The 18,720-nt window shown below is 40.0% G+C and overlaps 1 protein-coding gene across 4 annotated transcripts in view; it reads left to right on the top strand.

Moving 5' to 3' along the window:
• The window catches only part of LOC122554333 (zinc finger FYVE domain-containing protein 9-like), a 117,408-nt gene that overhangs the window by 91,428 nt on the left and 7,260 nt on the right, over positions 1-18,720 (top strand). For all 4 annotated transcript variants that reach the window (XM_043699190.2, XM_043699191.2, XM_087990600.1 and 1 more), the window contains 7 exons: positions 2,889-3,058; positions 10,292-10,412; positions 12,892-13,014; positions 14,757-14,912; positions 15,200-15,424; positions 15,506-15,588; positions 16,162-16,266. In XM_043699190.2, the coding sequence (XP_043555125.1) occupies positions 2,889-3,058; positions 10,292-10,412; positions 12,892-13,014; positions 14,757-14,912; positions 15,200-15,424; positions 15,506-15,588; positions 16,162-16,266 (983 nt within the window). The remainder of the gene's footprint in view (positions 1-2,888; positions 3,059-10,291; positions 10,413-12,891; positions 13,015-14,756; positions 14,913-15,199; positions 15,425-15,505; positions 15,589-16,161; positions 16,267-18,720) is intronic.

Genomic DNA, 18,720 nt, shown 5'->3' with positions numbered 1-18,720 from the left:
ATATATAAATGATTTGGATATGAACATGGGAGGTATAGTTAGTAAGTTTGCAATTGATACCAAAATTGGAGGTGGTGTACAATGGGATCTTGAACAGATGGGCTAGTGAGCCAAGGAGTGGCAGATGGAGTTTCATTTAGATAAATGCGAGATGCTGCATTTTCGAAAAGCAAATCAGCAGGACATGTACACTATATGGTAAGGTCCTCTGGAGTGTTGCTGAGCAAAGAGACCTTGGCGTGCTGGTTCATTGTTCCTTGAAAGTGGAGTTGCAGGTAGGATAGTGAAGAAGGCATTCTGTATGCTTTCCTTTATTGGTCAGAGTATTGAGTGTAGGAGTTGGGAGGTCATGTTGTGGGCTGTACAGAACATTGCTTAGGCCACTTTTGGAATATTGTGTGCAATTCTGGTCTCCTTCCCAGCGGATGGATGGTGTGAAACTTGAAAGGGTTCAGAAAAGATTTACAAGCATGTTACCAGGGTTGGAGGATTTGAGTTATAGGGAGAGGCTGAATAGGTTGAGGCTGTTTTCCCTGGAGCATCAGAGGCTTGAGGGGTGACCTTAGAGGTTTATAAAATCATGAGGGGTGAGGATAGGATAAACAGACAAGGTCTTTTACCTGAAGCGGGGGAGTCCAGAACTAGAGGGCGTAGGTTTAGGGTGAGAGGGAAAAGATATAGAAGGGACCTAAGGGGCAATTTTTTTCAGAGCGTGGTGCATGTATGTAATGAGCTGCCAGAGGAAGTGGTGGAGGCTGGTACAATTACAGCATTTTAAAAGGCATTTGGATGGGTATATGAATAGGAAGGGTTTGGTGGGATATGAGCCAAGTGCTGGTACATGCGACTAGATTAGGTTACGTTATCTGGTCGGCATGGACGAGTTGGACTGAAGGGTCTGTTTCCATACTGTACATCTGTGACTCTGACTCTAAATGTGGGTTTGGGTGGAGATGAGTAGAAATCATTTCCATTGATGGGAGGAAGTTCTCCACTCTGGCAAAAACCAAGGCGGATTATTATCTGAATTGTAGCATTTTAAGAAAAGGTGTGGTGCCACAAAACTTGGATATCATGGTGGAACAGTCAATGAAGGTTGGCCTGCAGATGCAGCGGGCAGTGAGGAAATTTACAAGAATTGGGGGGGGCAGTGCAAAATCTCCAAGAAACATAAAATCTTGATGGGACTGGACAGGCTGGATGCGAGAAGAATGTTCCTGATGTTGGGTAAGTCCAGAATTAGGGGTCATAATCTAAGAATAAGGGATAAGCCATTCAGGACTGAGATAAGGAAGATTTTCTTCACTCAGTTGTTAAACTGTGGAATTCTCTGCCACAGAAAGATGTTGGGGCTAGTTTGTTAGATATGTTCAAGAGGGAGCCGGACATGATCCTTTTGGCTGAAGGGATTGAGGGGTACGGAGAGAAATTGAGAATGGGATGCTGAAATTGCGTGGTCAGCCATGATTGTATTGAATGGTGGTGCACATTTGAAAGGTCAAATGGCCTACTCCTGCACCTATTTTCTATGTCTCTATGATTGAGAATGTCAATCTAAGTCTTTCGCAAAAGAAATAAATTATGAAATGAGGGAAACATATCTTATTTGGAATAAGCTATCTGTGTGTGATGGAACCTAATATAATTTAAGACCTTTCAAAGAGAATTGAAGAAGTATCTGCAGAGGAAATATTTACAGGGTTGCAAGATAAGAGCTGGAAAGTCACACACACTCAAAACTGTGGCTGTGCAGCTGCCTTGTAGTTTTGCACATACTGGCTGGTGTGTTAGTGCATATGAAAGCCACTATCACATGGAGTTTGGAAATCTGCATACCCAAGAAAAATTGGGCAACTGTAGCTGGGGAATGGGACTAGATACATTGCTCTAACAGAAAGCAGGCATGGGCATGATGGGTTAAATGGCCTCCTGTGCTGTTATCAAAATGTTATAATGGATGCGTGTTCTCATTAAGTTCAAATTTAAATTTGCTTTAAGTTGCCTTCTGTTGGAAAAGGGAGCAGAATAAGTATTATTTGGAACAACACTGCTGTTTGCTTTCAGAAGAGACTTGGGTAATGTGAGCATGTCTGTTATTGAACCATTTATTTAGTTTGTGTTTGCTTTGATTTATTCAATTGTCTTTTCTAAGGGTAACTAGAATTGCATACTGTATTTATCATCAAATGAATCTGAAGTTGCGGTATGTCCTTCTGATTTGCAAAATTGTTTGTTTTAACTTATTACAAATTGGGACTTTGCAAGATCGTGTGATCACTGCAGGAAATCATTCCACCTTTGAGTCCAAATTGTTTAAAATCGGGATGAGAATATATCCATTTATATTAATAAATGTTAGATCTGCTATGAAAATCAAAACTCTTTACCACCTGATTTATCTTCCCTTTATGAACTTATTTAAAAATCCCCAACAATTGGCTGATTGAACAAAACTAACAGATCACTGAAAATAACTTTAATATGAACCATAGCGTTTTTAATGGTTCTCTAGTTCACTTCTCTCGTTCACTTCTCTTGTTCATCCTGATGTGTAAACATCTATAAGTATTGAAAATTGCTAATTTGTCCTTCTGTAGCTGATTTACTTTTTTTGATTTAAAAAGTTATTGATCAGATTGTGATTAGAATTTGTTAATTTATATGCTATATGAATGGGTGTTTTGAATGTAATCGTTTTATAGTCAATAGATAATATACCACTTAGCTCAACGTTTGCACGTAATTGCTATCTCTTGATTTTAAACATAAGCCTGAGAGCACAAAGAAGGTTGAGTGCAAGGATACTGGCGTGTTTGCTTATGATTTTCTCTTTTTTTTGTTGCCCCTTCTGTGCTGGCTTGCATTCATTTTTAACTGATATTTCATAGTGGCTCAGCCAAAGGAACAACGACGTGTTTGGTTTGCTGATGGAATCTTGCCTAATGGGGAAGTTGCAGATGCAACAAAATTGTCAGCAAGTGGACCACCACCAACAGGACCTTTGGCAGTATCAAATGATTCTGGAAAAGAAGCTGTAACCAAATCTACAGCTTCTGAGGTAAGAATCTCATCAAAATATAGCAGTTTGGAAACAATGCGATATAAGGATGTGCAGAAAAATACTTTTGAGATGAATTTATTCTTCAAAGTATGTTTAATCAGAAATTAGTTATTAATCCTTAATTTTCTTGGTTTGTACAATTACTGATCACTTTGCCATTTTTGGTACTACGTTAAGTTGCTGATTTATTAAGTGGAAAAATGTGAACTTATCCACTTCGGCAGGAAGAATAGATAAAGTGGATATTATTAGACTGGAGAGCAGTGCAGAATTCCAAGGTACATAGCGATCTACATATTCTGGTACATAAATCACATGAAGTTGGTGTGCAGGTACAGCAAATAATTGAGAAGGCGAACATACAAACAGAAAATGAGAAGGTGTAGATCATTTGGCCCTTCGAGCCTGCTACATTCATCAATATGAAAGTTGCTCAGGCAACTCAGTACCTATTCCCTCCTTTCATCTCTTTAGCCTTAAGACCTATGTCTAACTCTTTGAAAACATCCAATGTTTTGGCCTTGGACACTAGTACAGACTTCCACAGGCTGACCAACACTCCATGTGAAGAAATTTCTCCTCAGTCCTAAATGGCCTACCCTGTATCTTTTGACTGTGATCCCTGGTTTTGGACTTCGTGATTTAAATTGTCTAGAATTTTAAAGGATTCTATGAACTTCCCCCCTCAATCTTCTAAACTCCAATGAATCATCCTAACTGGTTTAGTTTCTCTTCATTATCCTTCACTCCACCTTCACCAAAGCCTGAGCATCCATCCTCTAATAACCTGCACACAGTACTCCAGGTTGGCTCTTAAAGGCCCTATACAATTGCAGCAAGATATCAATGCACTTGTGAGAATGTGTATAGGGTATAAGCAGGTAGGGGAAAAAGTTAAGTTCTGAGTTTTGTGAAATGAGGTTCAGCTAAACATGACTCGGGTCAGATAAGAATTGCAGTTAACAATGGGGTGCTGGAAGCAAAGGTAATGTGTTAACAAGGTTCATTATGTAGAATCATTTAACAATATTGGAAGCATTCAGTATGTAATGTCAGTTTAACAAGGTAAAAAGTATTCATTATGTGAAGCCAGTTAAGGTAAAGAACATTCATTATGTAACAGCATATGGCTTAATCTCTACTATCTACACTCGCTGATTGTAACGGTCAATATGTATGTTGTCTGGATGTTCATCCCTGCAAAATGATTATGTAATTCATTAAGAAACTGCTGTTCGAGAGAGAAGACCAAGAACTCGTGTCTTTGTGCACGTGGGCGATCATTCTCTCTCCCTCCAGGGCCGAAAAAAGATGGAGGTAAAACTATACTGTTTCTCCCTCTGAGTGTTTTGCTTCGACTGTGGGGGGGGATACGGGACAACACCTGTACTCGACTCCTCTCGCTATGAAAGCCAGCATTTCATTTGCTGCCTTCACTTCCTGCTGCAACTGCATGTTTACTTTTAGCAACTGGTGTATAAAACCTGGGTGTCATTGCACCACCCCTTCCCAGTCTTTCCTTGGTCAGATAACCTGTCTTCTCTTTCTTTCTACCAAAGTGGATGACCTCACACAGTTGATCTGCCATGTATTTTCCTCACTCTCTCAACTCGTCTAAATCACACTGTAGCCTCTCCTCACTTCACCCTTTCATCCAATTGTGTTGTCTGCAAATTTTTTATTGCAACATTTTTATCTGTGATTGAAATCATTAATATTGTGAATAGCTGGCGTCCAAAAACTCATCCCTGTGATATATCACTAGTCACTGCCTGCCACCCATTTGTTCCTGAGGTTTGTTTCGTGTTTGCCAATTTAGTTCTATATCCAGTAAATTATATTCAGTAAATTTAAATCCAGTCCCATGTGCTTGAAATTTACAAGCTGGTCTTTATGTGGGTCCTTTGCCTTTTAAGTCTTTTAAAAAAAAAACAGATCCACTGTCTTCTCATATCAAAGTTGCTAGTTATATCCATTCCAAATCCCAGTTGATTTGTCAAGTGTGATAATGTTTTTAGCCTTTGGAAAATCCATGCTGATAGTGTCTGTCTGATCCTGTCACTACTTTCCAATATATCTTTTCTCATGGACTCTAGCATTTTCCCCATTTACCAATGTCGGTTTATCTAACCTGTAATTGCCTGATTTCTCTAATTCGTTTTTTTAAGTTGAGGGGTTATATTAGCTATTGTATAGTACATAGGAACTGTTCCAGAATCTCTCGAATCCTGAAAGATAGTCACCAATCATTCGTTATTTCAAGGGCTACTACCTTAAGATCAGAATGTTATCATTTATTGGAAGGGAAGTGGAATATGAAAGTAATGGTATTTAGCTTCAGTTATACAGGGTACAGGCAAGATCACATCTGTGGAAGTACTGTGCAATTTTGGTCTCCTTTATTTGAAAGGTAGAAATGCATTAGCAGTTGTTCACCGAAGCTGTCAGTTGAGTAAACCTATGAAAGTAGTAAAATGTTATGAGGAAAGATTGAGTTGCATGCGCTTCTGTCCATTTAAACTTTTTTGAAGGATATAAGTTGATCTTACTGAGACAAGAGAAAATGAGGTCTGCAGATGCTGGAGATCAGAGATGGAAATGTGTTGCTGGAGAAGCGCAGCAGGTCAGGCAGCATCTAGGGAACAGGAGAATCGACGTTTCGGGCATTAGCCCTTCTTCAGGAATGAGGAAAGTTTGTCCAGCAGGCTAAGATAAAAGATAGGGAGGAGGGACTTGGGGGAGGGGCGTCGGAAATGTGATAGGTGGAAAAAGGTCAAGGTGAGGGTGATAGGACAGATTGGGGTGGGGGCGGAGAGGTTGGGAAGAAGATTGCAGGTTAGGGAGGCGGTGCTGAATTTGATGGATTTGACTGAGACAGGCTGGGGGAGGGGAAATGAGGAAACTGGTGAAATCCGAGTTCATCCCTTGTGGTTGGAGGGTTCCTAGCCAGAAGATGAGGCGTTCTTCCTCCAACCGTCGTTTCGCTGTGGTCTGACGATGGAGGAGTCCAAAGACCTGCATATCCTTGGTGGAGTGGGAGGGGGAATTGAAATGTTGAGCTACAGGGTGGTTGGGTTGGTTGGTCCGGGTGTCCCAGAGGTGTTCTCTGAAACGCTCCGCAAGTAGGCGGCCTGTCTCCCCAATATAGAGGAGGCCACATCAGGTACAGAGGATGCAATAGATGATGTGTGTGGAGGTACAGGTGAATCTGTGGCGGATATGAAAGTTTCCTTTGGGGCCTTGGAGGGAGGTGAGATGGGAGGTGTGGGCGCAAGTCTTGCACCTCCTGCGGTTGCAGGGGAAGGTGCCGGGAGTGGAGGTTGGGTTGGTGGGGGATGTGGATTTGACGAGGGAGTCACGGAGGGATTGGTCTTTACGGAATGCTGATAGGGGAGGGGAGGGAAATATATCCTTGGTGGTGGGGTCCGTTTGGAGGTGGCGGAAATGACGGCGGATGATGCGCTGTACATGGAGGTTAGTGGGGTGGTAGGTGAGGACCAGTGGGGTTCTGTCCTGGTGGCGGTTGGAGGGGCGGGGTTCAAGGGCGGAGGATCGGGAAGTGGAAGAGATGCGGTGGAGGGCATCGTCGATCATGTCGGGGGGGAAATTGCGGTCCTTGAAGAAGGAGGCCATCTGGGATGTGCGTTTTTGGAACTGGTCCTCCTGGGAGCAGATGCGGCGGAGTCGAAGGAATTGGGAGAATGGGATGGCGTTTTTGCAGGGGGCAGGATGGGAGGAGGTGTAGTCCAGGTAGCTGTGGGAGTCGGTCGGTTTGTAGTAGATGTCCGTGTTGATCCGGTCGCCTGAGATGGAAATAGAAAGGTCGAGGAAGGGGAGGGAGGAATCGGAGACTGTCCAGGTGAATTTGAGGTCGGGGTGGAAGGTGTTGGTGAAGTGGATGAACTGTTCCACCTCCTCGTGGGAGCACGAGGCGGCGCCGATACAGTCATCGATGTAGCGGAGGAAAAGGTGGGGGGTGGGGCCAGTGTAGTTGCGGAAGATGGATTGTTCCACATATCCTACGAAGAGGCAGGCATAGCTGGGGCCCATGCGGGTGCCCATGGCTACTCCTTTCGTTTGGAGGAAGTGGGAGGATTGGAAAGAGAAGTTGTTCAGGGTGAGGACCAGTTCAGTCAGTCGAAGGAGGGTGTCGGTGGAAGGGTACTGGTCGGTACGGCGGGAAAGGAAGAAGCGGAGGGCTTCGAGTCCTTCGTGATAGGGGATGGAGGTGTACAGGGACTGGATGTCCATGGTGAAAATAAGGCGTTGGGGACCGGGGAAGCAAATCATGGAGCAGGTGGAGGGCGTGGGTGGTGTCCCGAACGTAGGTGGGGAGTTCTTGGACTAAGGGGGACAGGACGGTGTCAAGGTAGGCGGAGATGAGTTCGGTGGGGCAGAGCATTCCGTAAAGACCACTCCCTCCGTGACTCCCTCGTCAGATCCACACCCCCCACCAACCCAACCTCCACTCCCGGCACCTTCCCCTGCAACCGCAGGAGGTGCAAGACTTGCGCCCACACCTCCCCTCTCACCTCCCTCCAAGGCCCCAAAGGAAACTTTCATATCCGCCACAGATTCACCTGTACCTCCACACACACCATCTATTGCATCCTCTGTACCCGATGTGGCCTCCTCTATATTGGGGAGACAGGCTGCCTACTTGCGGAGTGTTTCAGAGAACACCTCTGGGACACCCGGACCAACCAACCCAACCACCCTGTAGCTCAACATTTCAATTCCCCCTCCCACTCCACCAAGGATATGCAGGTCTTTGGACTCCTCCATCGTCAGACCACAGCGAAACGACGGTTGGAGGAAGAACGCCTCATCTTCCGGCTAGGAACCCTCCAACCACAAGGGATGAACTCTGATTTCACCAGTTTCCTCATTTCCCCTCCCCCCAGCCTGTCTCAGTCAAATCCATCAAATTCAGCACCGCCTCCCTAACCTGCAATCTTCTTCCCGACCTCTCCGCCCCCACCCCAATCTGTCCTATCACCCTCACCGTGACCTTTTTCCACCTATCACATTTCCGATGCCCCTCCCCCAAGTCCCTCCTCCCTATCTTTTATCTTAGCCTGCTGGACAAACTTTCCTCATTCCTGAAGAAGGGCTAATGCCCAAAACGTCAATTCTCCTGTTCCCTAGATGCTGCCTGACCTGCTGCCCTTACTGAGACAAGATCTTGGGAGGACTTGATGGTGAATTCTGGAATTATCTTGCTGCTTGTGGGAGAGATGAGAACCAGGGGACAGTTTTTTTTTTATATAAGTGTGATGTTCTAGTTGCAACTGAGATTAAGATTTGTTTTGAGTCTTTGTAACACTCTTCCCCAGAGATTGATGGCAGCAGAATCATTGAATATGTTTAAGGTATAGGTAGGTAGATTCTTGATCAGTGAGGCAGTCAAATGTTATCAGAGAGATGGAAATGTGGAGTTGAGGCCACAAGCTGTTTAGCCATGACTTTATTGAATGGTGAAGCCGGCTAAAGGGGTTAATGGTCCTTTCCTGCTCTTAATGCAGGAATCTAGATAAGATTGTGTATGTTCCTCTGAAACGTAATGATTAATAGGCATGGTGTAATATAATAGAAAGGATTCAGATGTCCATTTATGCTCACATAATAAGATTTGAGTTTGTCTCATATGGATATCTTTTCAGGTTCAGTGGTGTCGATTCCTTCCATAAATAGTGCTGGCCCCATAATTTTGAGAGTATGTTTGTACAGCTTTTTAAGGGTGATTAGTGGGAATGTTAGGTGAATGCTTGGCACTTCAGCTTTGTCTTTTGTAATCCTGTACTGGACTATGTTATTGAAGAAGGTAATATTTAGTTACCTCCTCTGAATATTGTTCTAATTTTCCACCATTCACAACTGGATGTGACAGGACTGCTGATTTATTTGTTATATTTGTGGATTACATAACTCTGTACTGTATGGTATGTCACTTCCATTGTATGCCATGCATGTAATCCCATTTTGTAGTTTTGCCAGGTTGGCACTTGGTATTTAGAAATAACAATTGCTGTCCCTTGCATGCTGTTGTGCCTTGTGGTTGATTTGGCTTAATGGTCATGATGGAATGAGAGATGTACCTGGCTGTGAAATTACAGATCGTAATTACTTCTGCTGAAGAAATGCACCACCGTGTCTGAAGTCCAGTTTTGAACTGGGGGATCTGATCTGAATTGTTCGTATTTAGTCTTCCTTGGGCAGTTCTTCTGGATCTCGAATGACTGACTTATTTCCACTGTAATTCGATGGGTTCTGAAATGCCTGGCATGTGTGGTTTGTGATGTCCAAGCTGTCACATAGGGGCAGGAAGGGCTGGGTAGATGGATTGCTAAGGTTTGCAATACCTCAATCTTGTAGATACTTTGCTGGGAATGTGAGGAGGCAGAGTTCAGTACCTTTCTGAATGATCCATCTTGATTTTGCCTGAGATCTCCTGAGTCTGTGGACGTGTTTGAAAGATGGAGATCTCTAGTGCTGTTTATGGAATAACAGCAAGTTCTTAGCAATTGTAGCTTCACTGCTACAACTTGTATCAAAACAAGTCATTTACATGGCTGTGCCCATGTATACCTACAGAAGACACTACATGTAGTATATGTACATCAAGCGATAATGACAATAGATGAAATTGTAAATGAATATGAAATGTTGCTGTGTAATTGAAGTGTTACTTACAAGTATTTGTATATTGTAGAACAGTAAATTCTGGCATCAGTACCAGTGGCTTGCTTTTATTTTTGCTGTCAAAATTGCCTTCAAAGAGACTCTTATAAAATTATCCATATTGACAAACTGGATTTAGTTCTGGAGGATGTTCTTAGTTGAAGATAGAAAGAAAGTCATTCTCAACAAAGTTGATGTGCTTTGGCACAATCTCTTTCATACAGTTACCATTCTTTTTAAGTTAATGTTTGATGAATGAGGAGGAGAGAACTCTTTCTTCACAAATTGCTTATTAATTTCAGTACTCTGATCCTCTGAATTACCAAAGCTATACAATATTTCTTTATTTTCTTCAGTTTTGACCATCACAATGAAGCCCACAGTGATAAGTTGTTTTTTGTAATTCATTATTGTTTTTCTCTAGTTACAGGAGTGGTAGTTCTATAAATGGTTTTCCTATGTACACAATGTAAGAAGGTAGACTTGTTTAAAATGTTTGTAGTAATATTCATTTAATGTCTGAGCTTTTTAATTTTATTCTGTTTTTAGAATATGACTACATCAACGACAGGCAGTACAGCTCAGATTGGCAGTCCTGTTGGAAGTTCAATTAATTTGGTTCCCGAACATGGACTCCCACCTATTCTTATCTCCACAGGTGTCAAAGGAGGTAAGTCTGATTATTCAAACAGCTCTTCAATTATCAGCTTCTTGCTTTTGGAGTCTGATATTTGAAGCAAATTTAGAATTGTAATATACAATCCAATTGACCATTGTTTGAGTTTTGAATATAGGTGGGACAATGGAAACAAATGTTATCAAGTGACCTAAGATAGTAAAAGTTGCTTTTCTATCAATGTGTCCACTTGCTAACTTTTAAAATATTGTCCTGGTTATTATTGTATAAAAAATTATCTTGACTGTTATAAAGGGCAGATTGGTTCAGATTGTTCCTGAACTCTTATCCCAGTCTACATTAGGATAATTTAAGTCCTCCTTTAGCACTACCCTACAGTTCTTTTGACTTCTCTGCAATCAGTGAATTTCTTCCATCAGTTTGTGACCTAAAATATCTACACAGGTTAATGAAAAATCTGTTGTTTTCTTAATTTCAACCAAATTGGTGTTGAAGGAAGATCAGTTGGAAGAAAGAATGGTTGGCAGTGTTGATTTTTGAGAATATTGCATTGGTGGAGAGAGAATACATTTTTAAGGGATCAAAGACTGGATCTATTTGGTTAGAATTTCCAAATTTCTATGAAAAATATAATTGCACAAAGGATATTAAGAGAGTGGAGTTGAATAGGGATCAGAAAGGGATCTGTGCATTGAGGAGCAGTGGGTTGACTAAAATGTTAAATTACTACATTACATGCATCTTTACAAAGAATATGCTGCTGGAGTCATGGTGGATGAAGTAGTTAAAATACTGAATAAATATAGACGAGGAATTTTTTTTTAAACAAAGTGTAGTTTAAAGTTGATAAGTAACTAGGAATGAATGGGATGCATCAGAGGACACAGAAGTAACGATGGAATTTGGAAATACTGGGCATAATAATCCAATCTTTGAGCTATGGAAGTGATGCCAGATGACTAGAGAAAATTGTAACTTGGGCAAGTGTGAAATAGCTAAAAGCAGTACAGATTCTGAAGGAGGAATCTTGTTCAACCAACTTGATTACGACTTTTCTTTTGAGGCAGCAGATGTGCATAATATAGTTAATATGGTCTCAATGGACTTCTAAAGGCTTTTTTTTAAAAATTGATTTTGTTTAGGGGATATGGGCTTTGCTAGCTGGGCCAGATTTTATTGCCCATCCCAAGGTCCTGTTGAGATGGTGGTGAGTTGTTGTCTTGTGCTGCTAGAGAGCATTTTGTGTCGGTAAATCCATATTGTCATTAGGGAGGGAGTTCCAATATTTTAACCCAGTGACTTCGAAGGAACATGAATGGTCACTGGCTTGGTGGTGTTCTGATGTGTTTGCTGTCCGTATCTTTCAAGGATTGTGATTTTAGAAGGAGCTTTTTAAGGAGCCTTGATGAATTCTGTACTGTATCTACTGGATGGTACTTACTAATGCTACTTAACTGCTGCTACCTTGTGTTGGTGGTGGAGGGATGAATGTTTGAGGATGTGGTGTTTCCCCTCGTTACCATTTGATTTTAGGGCTGCTTGATGTCATCCTTGATCAAATACAGCCTTGATGTCAAGGATGTTTACTCTGATTGTGACGTTTAGCTCTCTTGTCTGTCTCTGAACCAACACTGTAATGATGTCAAGGGTTTAGTGGTACTGGGGGAAACCAAACAGCCCACCAGTGAGTGCGTTATTGCTAAGCAAATGTTGCTCAATAGCTCATTCTACTGAAGATCTAGTACTCTGATTCGGTAACTGGCTGGGCTAGATGGATTTGTCCTTTTTTGTTTTGTGGATACAACATAACTGGGCAATTTTCACATTCAGGTAGTTGGCAGTATTGTAGCTGTACTGGAACAGCTTGGCTAGGGGCTTGGAAAGTTCTGGAGCAAGTCTTTGGTACGATATTGGTTGAATGTTGTCAGGACTCTTGATCTTTTGCAGTGTCCAGTGCCTTCAGCTATTGCTTGATGTCACTTGTAGTGAATCAAATTGACTACAGACTACCATCTATGATGTAGGGGACCAAATAGATGAGGCTGAGATGAATCATTCACATGATGCTTCAAAACCCTTCCAGAAATCTTGGCACAATTCATATTGAGCCAAAAAATATAAGATTCAGTGCATGCTGAGTGTGAAGGCAGATTAAATAGTGGCTTTTAAAAGGGACTGACCGAAAAGCATTTACTGGGCAATGGGGAAAGGCAGATGGGTTGAATTGAAATTGCTGGCTGTTGACACAGAATCATGCAACCATTGCAGCATAGTTTCAAAAGTTTAAAACAGTTGTCTAAGCTTTAATGTATAGATGCTATTGTTGTGTTTTCATATTTAATAGAATCAATTTATCTTGTGCTGCGGTGGGGTGGGGGCAGGAGGTGGCTGGGCGGGGAGAAGGAGAAATACCATCTAGAAGTTTCTGAACTCAGTTATTTTGATTAACTGTGTGAAACTCTAATATTTATGAGGGAACTGATTTTAAGTTTTTACAATTTTTTTGTGCTAGATTATGCAGTAGAGGAACAGCCCTCTCAGCTCTCTCTCATGCTACAATTGGAAGAAGGAGGCCCTGACCCTCTAGTTTTTGTATTAAATGCTAACTTGCTTGTTATGGTCAAACTGGTCAACTGTAAGTAATATCGTTTCTCTCATGATTAAATCTTTTTTTAACAGAAATCAACTTTTCAACTAAAAATTTAAAATTCAAACCTAAATCAATAAGCCCATTAAATAAATTGAGATGAAGTTCTGAATCTGAGTTTTTTTCTGTGCACTTTAAAACCTTTACTACTACACAAAATTGGAAATCCACATTTCAATTGTCAACATAAGATCATAAGAATTAGGAGCTGGAGTGTAGGAATAGACTGTTCTGTCCATTGATTGAGATTGTGGCTTCAACTCCATTTTTCTACCTGCATCCCCCTGCAAAAAAAAGTCTTGTTTTGAAGTCAATTACGTCTCACTGTTTTAAACATCAATTAATTATATTCCAACTTGTTCATTTTTTCTATCACAACATGTACTCTATCTTTGGAATCAACCTAATGAACTTTCTCTGAACCGCTTCTATAACAAGTATATCCCTCCCAAGATTAAGGAGACTAAAACCTCTGCAACATTCTACGGTCTCTATCAATTTAAATAATTACTAAATAGAACAAAACTTGTTTTATTTTGAGTTGACATGCCAATGAGTGAACTGTGATAAAAGTAATCCTTCAGAATTGCAGTACACAAAATTTAAACTAATCAAGACAACAGACTTAAAAAAAAAAGGTGCAAAAGGGACTGAGTTACCTGGACTTTAAAGGTTGATTGGACTTAAAGTTCACATGGTATGTGAACTAAAGTATGGATACCTCTCGCTCTATTTAGGGTTTAATTAAATGATAAAATAAAGAATTGATTCCATCTTTTAGTGGAGATCAAAAAGCTAGCCTAAGAGGCAGCAGATTTTTGGTGCCTTTGGACCACCACCTATGCACAGATTTAAGTTTTCTTTTTCTCAGCTTGAATTTCACTTTAAATTCTGAAAATCGTGTTAAACACGTGTTCTTGACGGAAAACTGATTAGAAGTTTGGCAGATTTAGGCTGTTTCAATGCTTTTTCTGCATTTATCTTTGCTCTGAAATGAACCTATTTTGTCCATATTCATGTGCTTCTTAAAATGTATTTTGAATGTGCAAATGCATAGATTCCTTGAAGTAAAGGTAAATTCATTGGGCTGTGCTCTCATTGGAGAGAGAGACGACTGGTGTTGGTTTAACAATTGAAATCAACCTAATTAATTTTCTCTCAACTACTTCTAAAGCAAGTATATCCCTCCAAGATTGATGTTGGGTCACGGCCCTCAGGTGAGGAGGGAATTTTAGAAGGAGAGTCCTTTGCAATAACCTCAGTCAGTGCAGGAATTGAACCCACACCGTTGGCATCATTCTGCATTGTAAACTAGCTGTCTGGCCACCTGAACTAAACTAACCTCAAAGCATAACAAATAATTGAAGGTAGAACAGAATCACAAAATGATTACAATTGTATGCACCTTTACTTAGCAACCACAGTCACTTTCAGTTGAGCATAAAATTAGACTGATCTGAAAAATATAGAATAACTCAGGAAAGAAGGGCTTATGCCCGAAACGTCGATTCTCCTGCTCCTTGGATGCTGCCTGACCTGCTGCGCTTTTCCAGCAACACATTTTTCAGCTCTGATCTCCAGCATCTGCAGTCCTCCCTTTCTCCTTTTTTAAAACTAGTACATATTTCTTGTAATTTAACTTTGTTGAAAATTTGTAAAGTGCATTTGATAAAAAGCACCAAATTATTAAAGTACCTTATTGGAAAAGTTAATGCAAAGTGTTTTCTCAGATGTAAACAGGAAGTGTTGGTCCTTCACCACCAAGGGAATGCATGCTGTAGGGCAGGCAGAGATCATCATCCTCTTGCAATGTTTACCTGATGAGAAATGCATCCCGAAGGACGTCTTCAGTCATTGCATACAGCTTTATCAGGATGCTCTGGCAGGTATAATCAAATGACTTGGACACACTGCTCCTAATGCAATGATTTATAATAACCTGAATTTTGTGCCAGGGCAAGTACCAAAGAATGTGATCTGCGTTGGAAATTATTTGTCTAGTGCATAATATAATTTGACAGTCATTTTGTCTAATTATGCTAATTACACACAACTTAATATTGAAAATCTGTACACTGCTTTTGTATTTACACTATTTGTACATAGATGCAACTTCAAATTTTTTTAGTAAATATTTATTCAGTTTACAACTTCACATTTGTTCTGTTTATAGGTAATGTTGTGGGAGACTTGGGTCATTCCTTCTTCACCCAGAGTTTTCTTGGCAGTAGAGAACATGGTGGATTTTTGTATGTTACTGCTACTTTTCAGTCAATGCAGGATCTGATACTTCCAAACCCACCTTACCTATTTGGAATTCTAATTCAGAAATGGGAAACTCCGTGGGCTAAAGTTTTCCCCATCCGTCTTATGCTACGTCTTGGAGCAGAATATAGATGTGAGTAAGTTAACACAGATTTATAAGCCGATTTGGGCAACAATTGGAGCAGCATCTTCTGATGAGTACTTTATTTTGCAGATTATCCATGTCCATTGTTCAGTGTGCGCTTTCGTAAGCCTCTGTTTGGAGAAACAGGACATACAATTATGAACCTACTTGCAGTAAGTTGTTCGTGGGCATATTCTTGGTTTCTTCTCTTGTAAGATATGTTACAGTAGTCATTATGAACAAAATTCTAGGACTAATTTACTGAAAAAATTATTACCATAGTACCTTTTGATAATTTGAATTTTACAAAATTCAAATTGGTTTTAGAGCACCAGTTGTATGTGGACATGGTTAACCCTCTTTCCTCTGTGTTTAGTGAAAAGAGAAATGTTTTGTCTTAAGATTCCAGAGCAAATTCAGTGCGCTAATTGTTATTTGTCATTTGCTGCAAGTCAGTTGCTGGTCACTGAAATTAAGGCAGTCTGCATTTCTGAAAGCCAGATGTTATCTTTTGGATTTTATACTCATAAGGACTTCTTCTCAAAGGTTGTAAAGTTATACTTTTCAGAAGGATTTTTGTACTTTTAAATATTGATTTCATTAAATACTATTTGTAGCATTTAATGACACCTTGGCAATATTGTTATTTATGGATTTTTTCTCGTGTAAATCTTATTTACAAACTTTTGTTCAGAAATACACTTAATATATTAATATATTGTACTTAAATAAAGCTCTCTATTCAGGATTTCAGGAATTACCAGTATAAGTTACCTGTTGTGCAGGGGCTTGTTGTGAACATGGAAGTGAGGAAAACTTGTATCAACATACCCAGTAATCGATACAATGAGGTACCATATCTGGATTACTACTTATTCTACTTTTATAAATCCAAAGGATATTGGAAATAATTCTAATACTTGTTCTGCAGAACCTGCTGAAGTTAACTATTTGCCCTTCTGTGTTCAGCGTTCATGTTCAATTCAGCACTTATGGCCAGTAAGGCAATGAAACTTTTATAAATTTCAAATGGTATTCTGGATAGTGCAGATAACATGAGGCCTGTTAAGAGGCAGCTAATTCACAGAACACACAACATTATAGCGCAGTACCGACCCTTCGGCCCTCAATGTTGCGCCGACCTGTGAAATGAATCTGATGCTTTCCATAGGAAAGTACCAGGTTTCCTTGGAAGGATGCATTAAGTATTTCATTCTGGGATCGTCTAATCTACAGTACTGCGGGTGGATTTCCTATGAACAGAGCAGGAAGGAAGCTGGCATTATTCTCAAGTGATGGAAACAACTGTCTGTCTAAACGTGGTGCTGCCTGGCTATAAAGTAGTTGACAGAACAGAATGAAAGTAGTTCATTTTGTTGTCCTTTTGCTTCCAATGCAAGCCTCCCACATCTGCTCCCGCATTCATCCTTTGTACTCCAACTGAGACCCCAGCCTTCATCTCACCTCCCCACTGCAGCCTGTCCTGTAGTGTCTGGATGAGGCTGCCATGTTGTTTCATAAATAATCACTCTCTGGTACTATTCAGTAATGTGTAGAACAATAGAGTCTATAATTCTAACACTGTCACTCCTGTTGACAAGAAGGGTATCAGTGAAGTTAGCATGCATGTGGCAGCTGGTGTGGTACAACTGATGTCTTGGTTGCAGGAGCAGCATGGGCTGGTTGTAAAACATTACATTACCTTTTCATTATGGGGATAAACTTGTTAAATTTGCCATGTACTACACACATACAAAATAGAAATAGTGACTTTGTGAATTTCCTGCAGGTTTAAGTTTTTTGAAACATGTTCGGAAGGTTTTTGACAGCTGGCTTATTTAGTAGCCAATGGGATTTTTAATGTCACGAGCCCCATTTTGGGTGACTGTTTTCATTTAATATTTATTCATTTTTATTAAAAACATTGAAGAACTGTGAATAATGGCCCTTTTCACAATGACAAACATGATCACAACTGAACAGGGACTTCCAGGAGAGCCCACCTACTAATGCAGACATTCATTTGAAGAAAATATTAAACAAGTAAATAAATATGGAACGTGGAGTAAGCCTACATTGTTATGATGATGCTTCTCAAAGTTTTTTTAGCATCTGCAAGAAATCATATTTAAAAACCAATACTACAATGTATTTCTGAGAATTTAAGAGTGACTGACAATGTAATGGAACATTTTTGGGGAACGTTCAGCCATTCTGTTTTGATTTAGTCCCAAATATTAGGCTTTGGTTTACATCTTGAAACTTAATTTATAATATGTTATCATTTGCAACTAGAGATTACAAGACACCAACTGCACTTGAAGGATCTCTCACTTTAAACAAAGAGTAGTTCATTCTGACTGACACTTTGCACAAATCAATGAAATCTAGTACTAAAGGAGGAGGAAAATCACACATTACCAATTTCTGGGCCAAAGTAAAGGACTGATTATGATGGCGAAGCAAAAAAATCACAGCTCACTCTTCATATATTATGTGATCAGTGTTGCAAGTTTATTTTAATTAAATGATCACATTGCAGTTCGGATTGATCTATGAAATGGTTAATTCCACTAAATCCAAAAGCTCTGTTCCAGTGTAAAAGAACCCAGTTTTCTATTTCTCAAAACTGTTATCAAAGGTGCATGTTATGCCCTTGTATTTCATTTTGAAACTCTTGAATCTCCTGTGATCAATGCTGGTGTCAAGGATTTGTATAAAATATTTGAAGTTTTGTACATATTATTAAATCACTGGATAATGCTATTTATAATAGCAATTTGGGGCAGTGTTTTTCTAGATTTCATATGTGTAAAGGCACGAATTGAAGTGCCATGTAACCAGTAGCTAAAATGAATGCTGTTTTATTTTTGCTGAAATTATCATTCCCAGTAATGAGTTATGAAAGTTAGTCGATGAGAAAACTAAGTAGCAAGGGATAACATTCAGATACTTGGCAGGTAATATTTGGTATTGATAAACATAGCTACTGCTTAACATCAGTTGCGAAATAAAATGTACAGCTGAACAAAATAAGATAACATCTATTATAGCCAAGTAGACTATGATTTTGAATTTGTCTTGAGTAAATCTTTGATTAGTCTAAATAAAAGCAAGGAGCTAGTGTTTTAAATGGGAGGCAGGTGCTAGTTGGGTGTTTTGTTCTGGAATATGCTTAGTTACAATTAAAACTAATGCAGCATGTTGTGGTGAGAAAGCAGAATTGCACCAAGTCCCACTTAAGATGGTTAATGATGAAATGTTGTTTCCACCCAAGACACTATGTTGCATTACGTATTCAGCAT

The sequence above is a fragment of the Chiloscyllium plagiosum genome, unplaced genomic scaffold, assembly GCF_037043375.1.
Source record: "Chiloscyllium plagiosum isolate Xiang-an unplaced genomic scaffold, Cpla_swu_hap1 HiC_scaffold_9, whole genome shotgun sequence".
NCBI lineage: Eukaryota > Metazoa > Chordata > Chondrichthyes > Orectolobiformes > Hemiscylliidae > Chiloscyllium > Chiloscyllium plagiosum.
The sequence above is the reverse complement of the archived record's forward strand: the minus strand, read 5'-3'. Positions and strand labels throughout refer to the sequence as shown.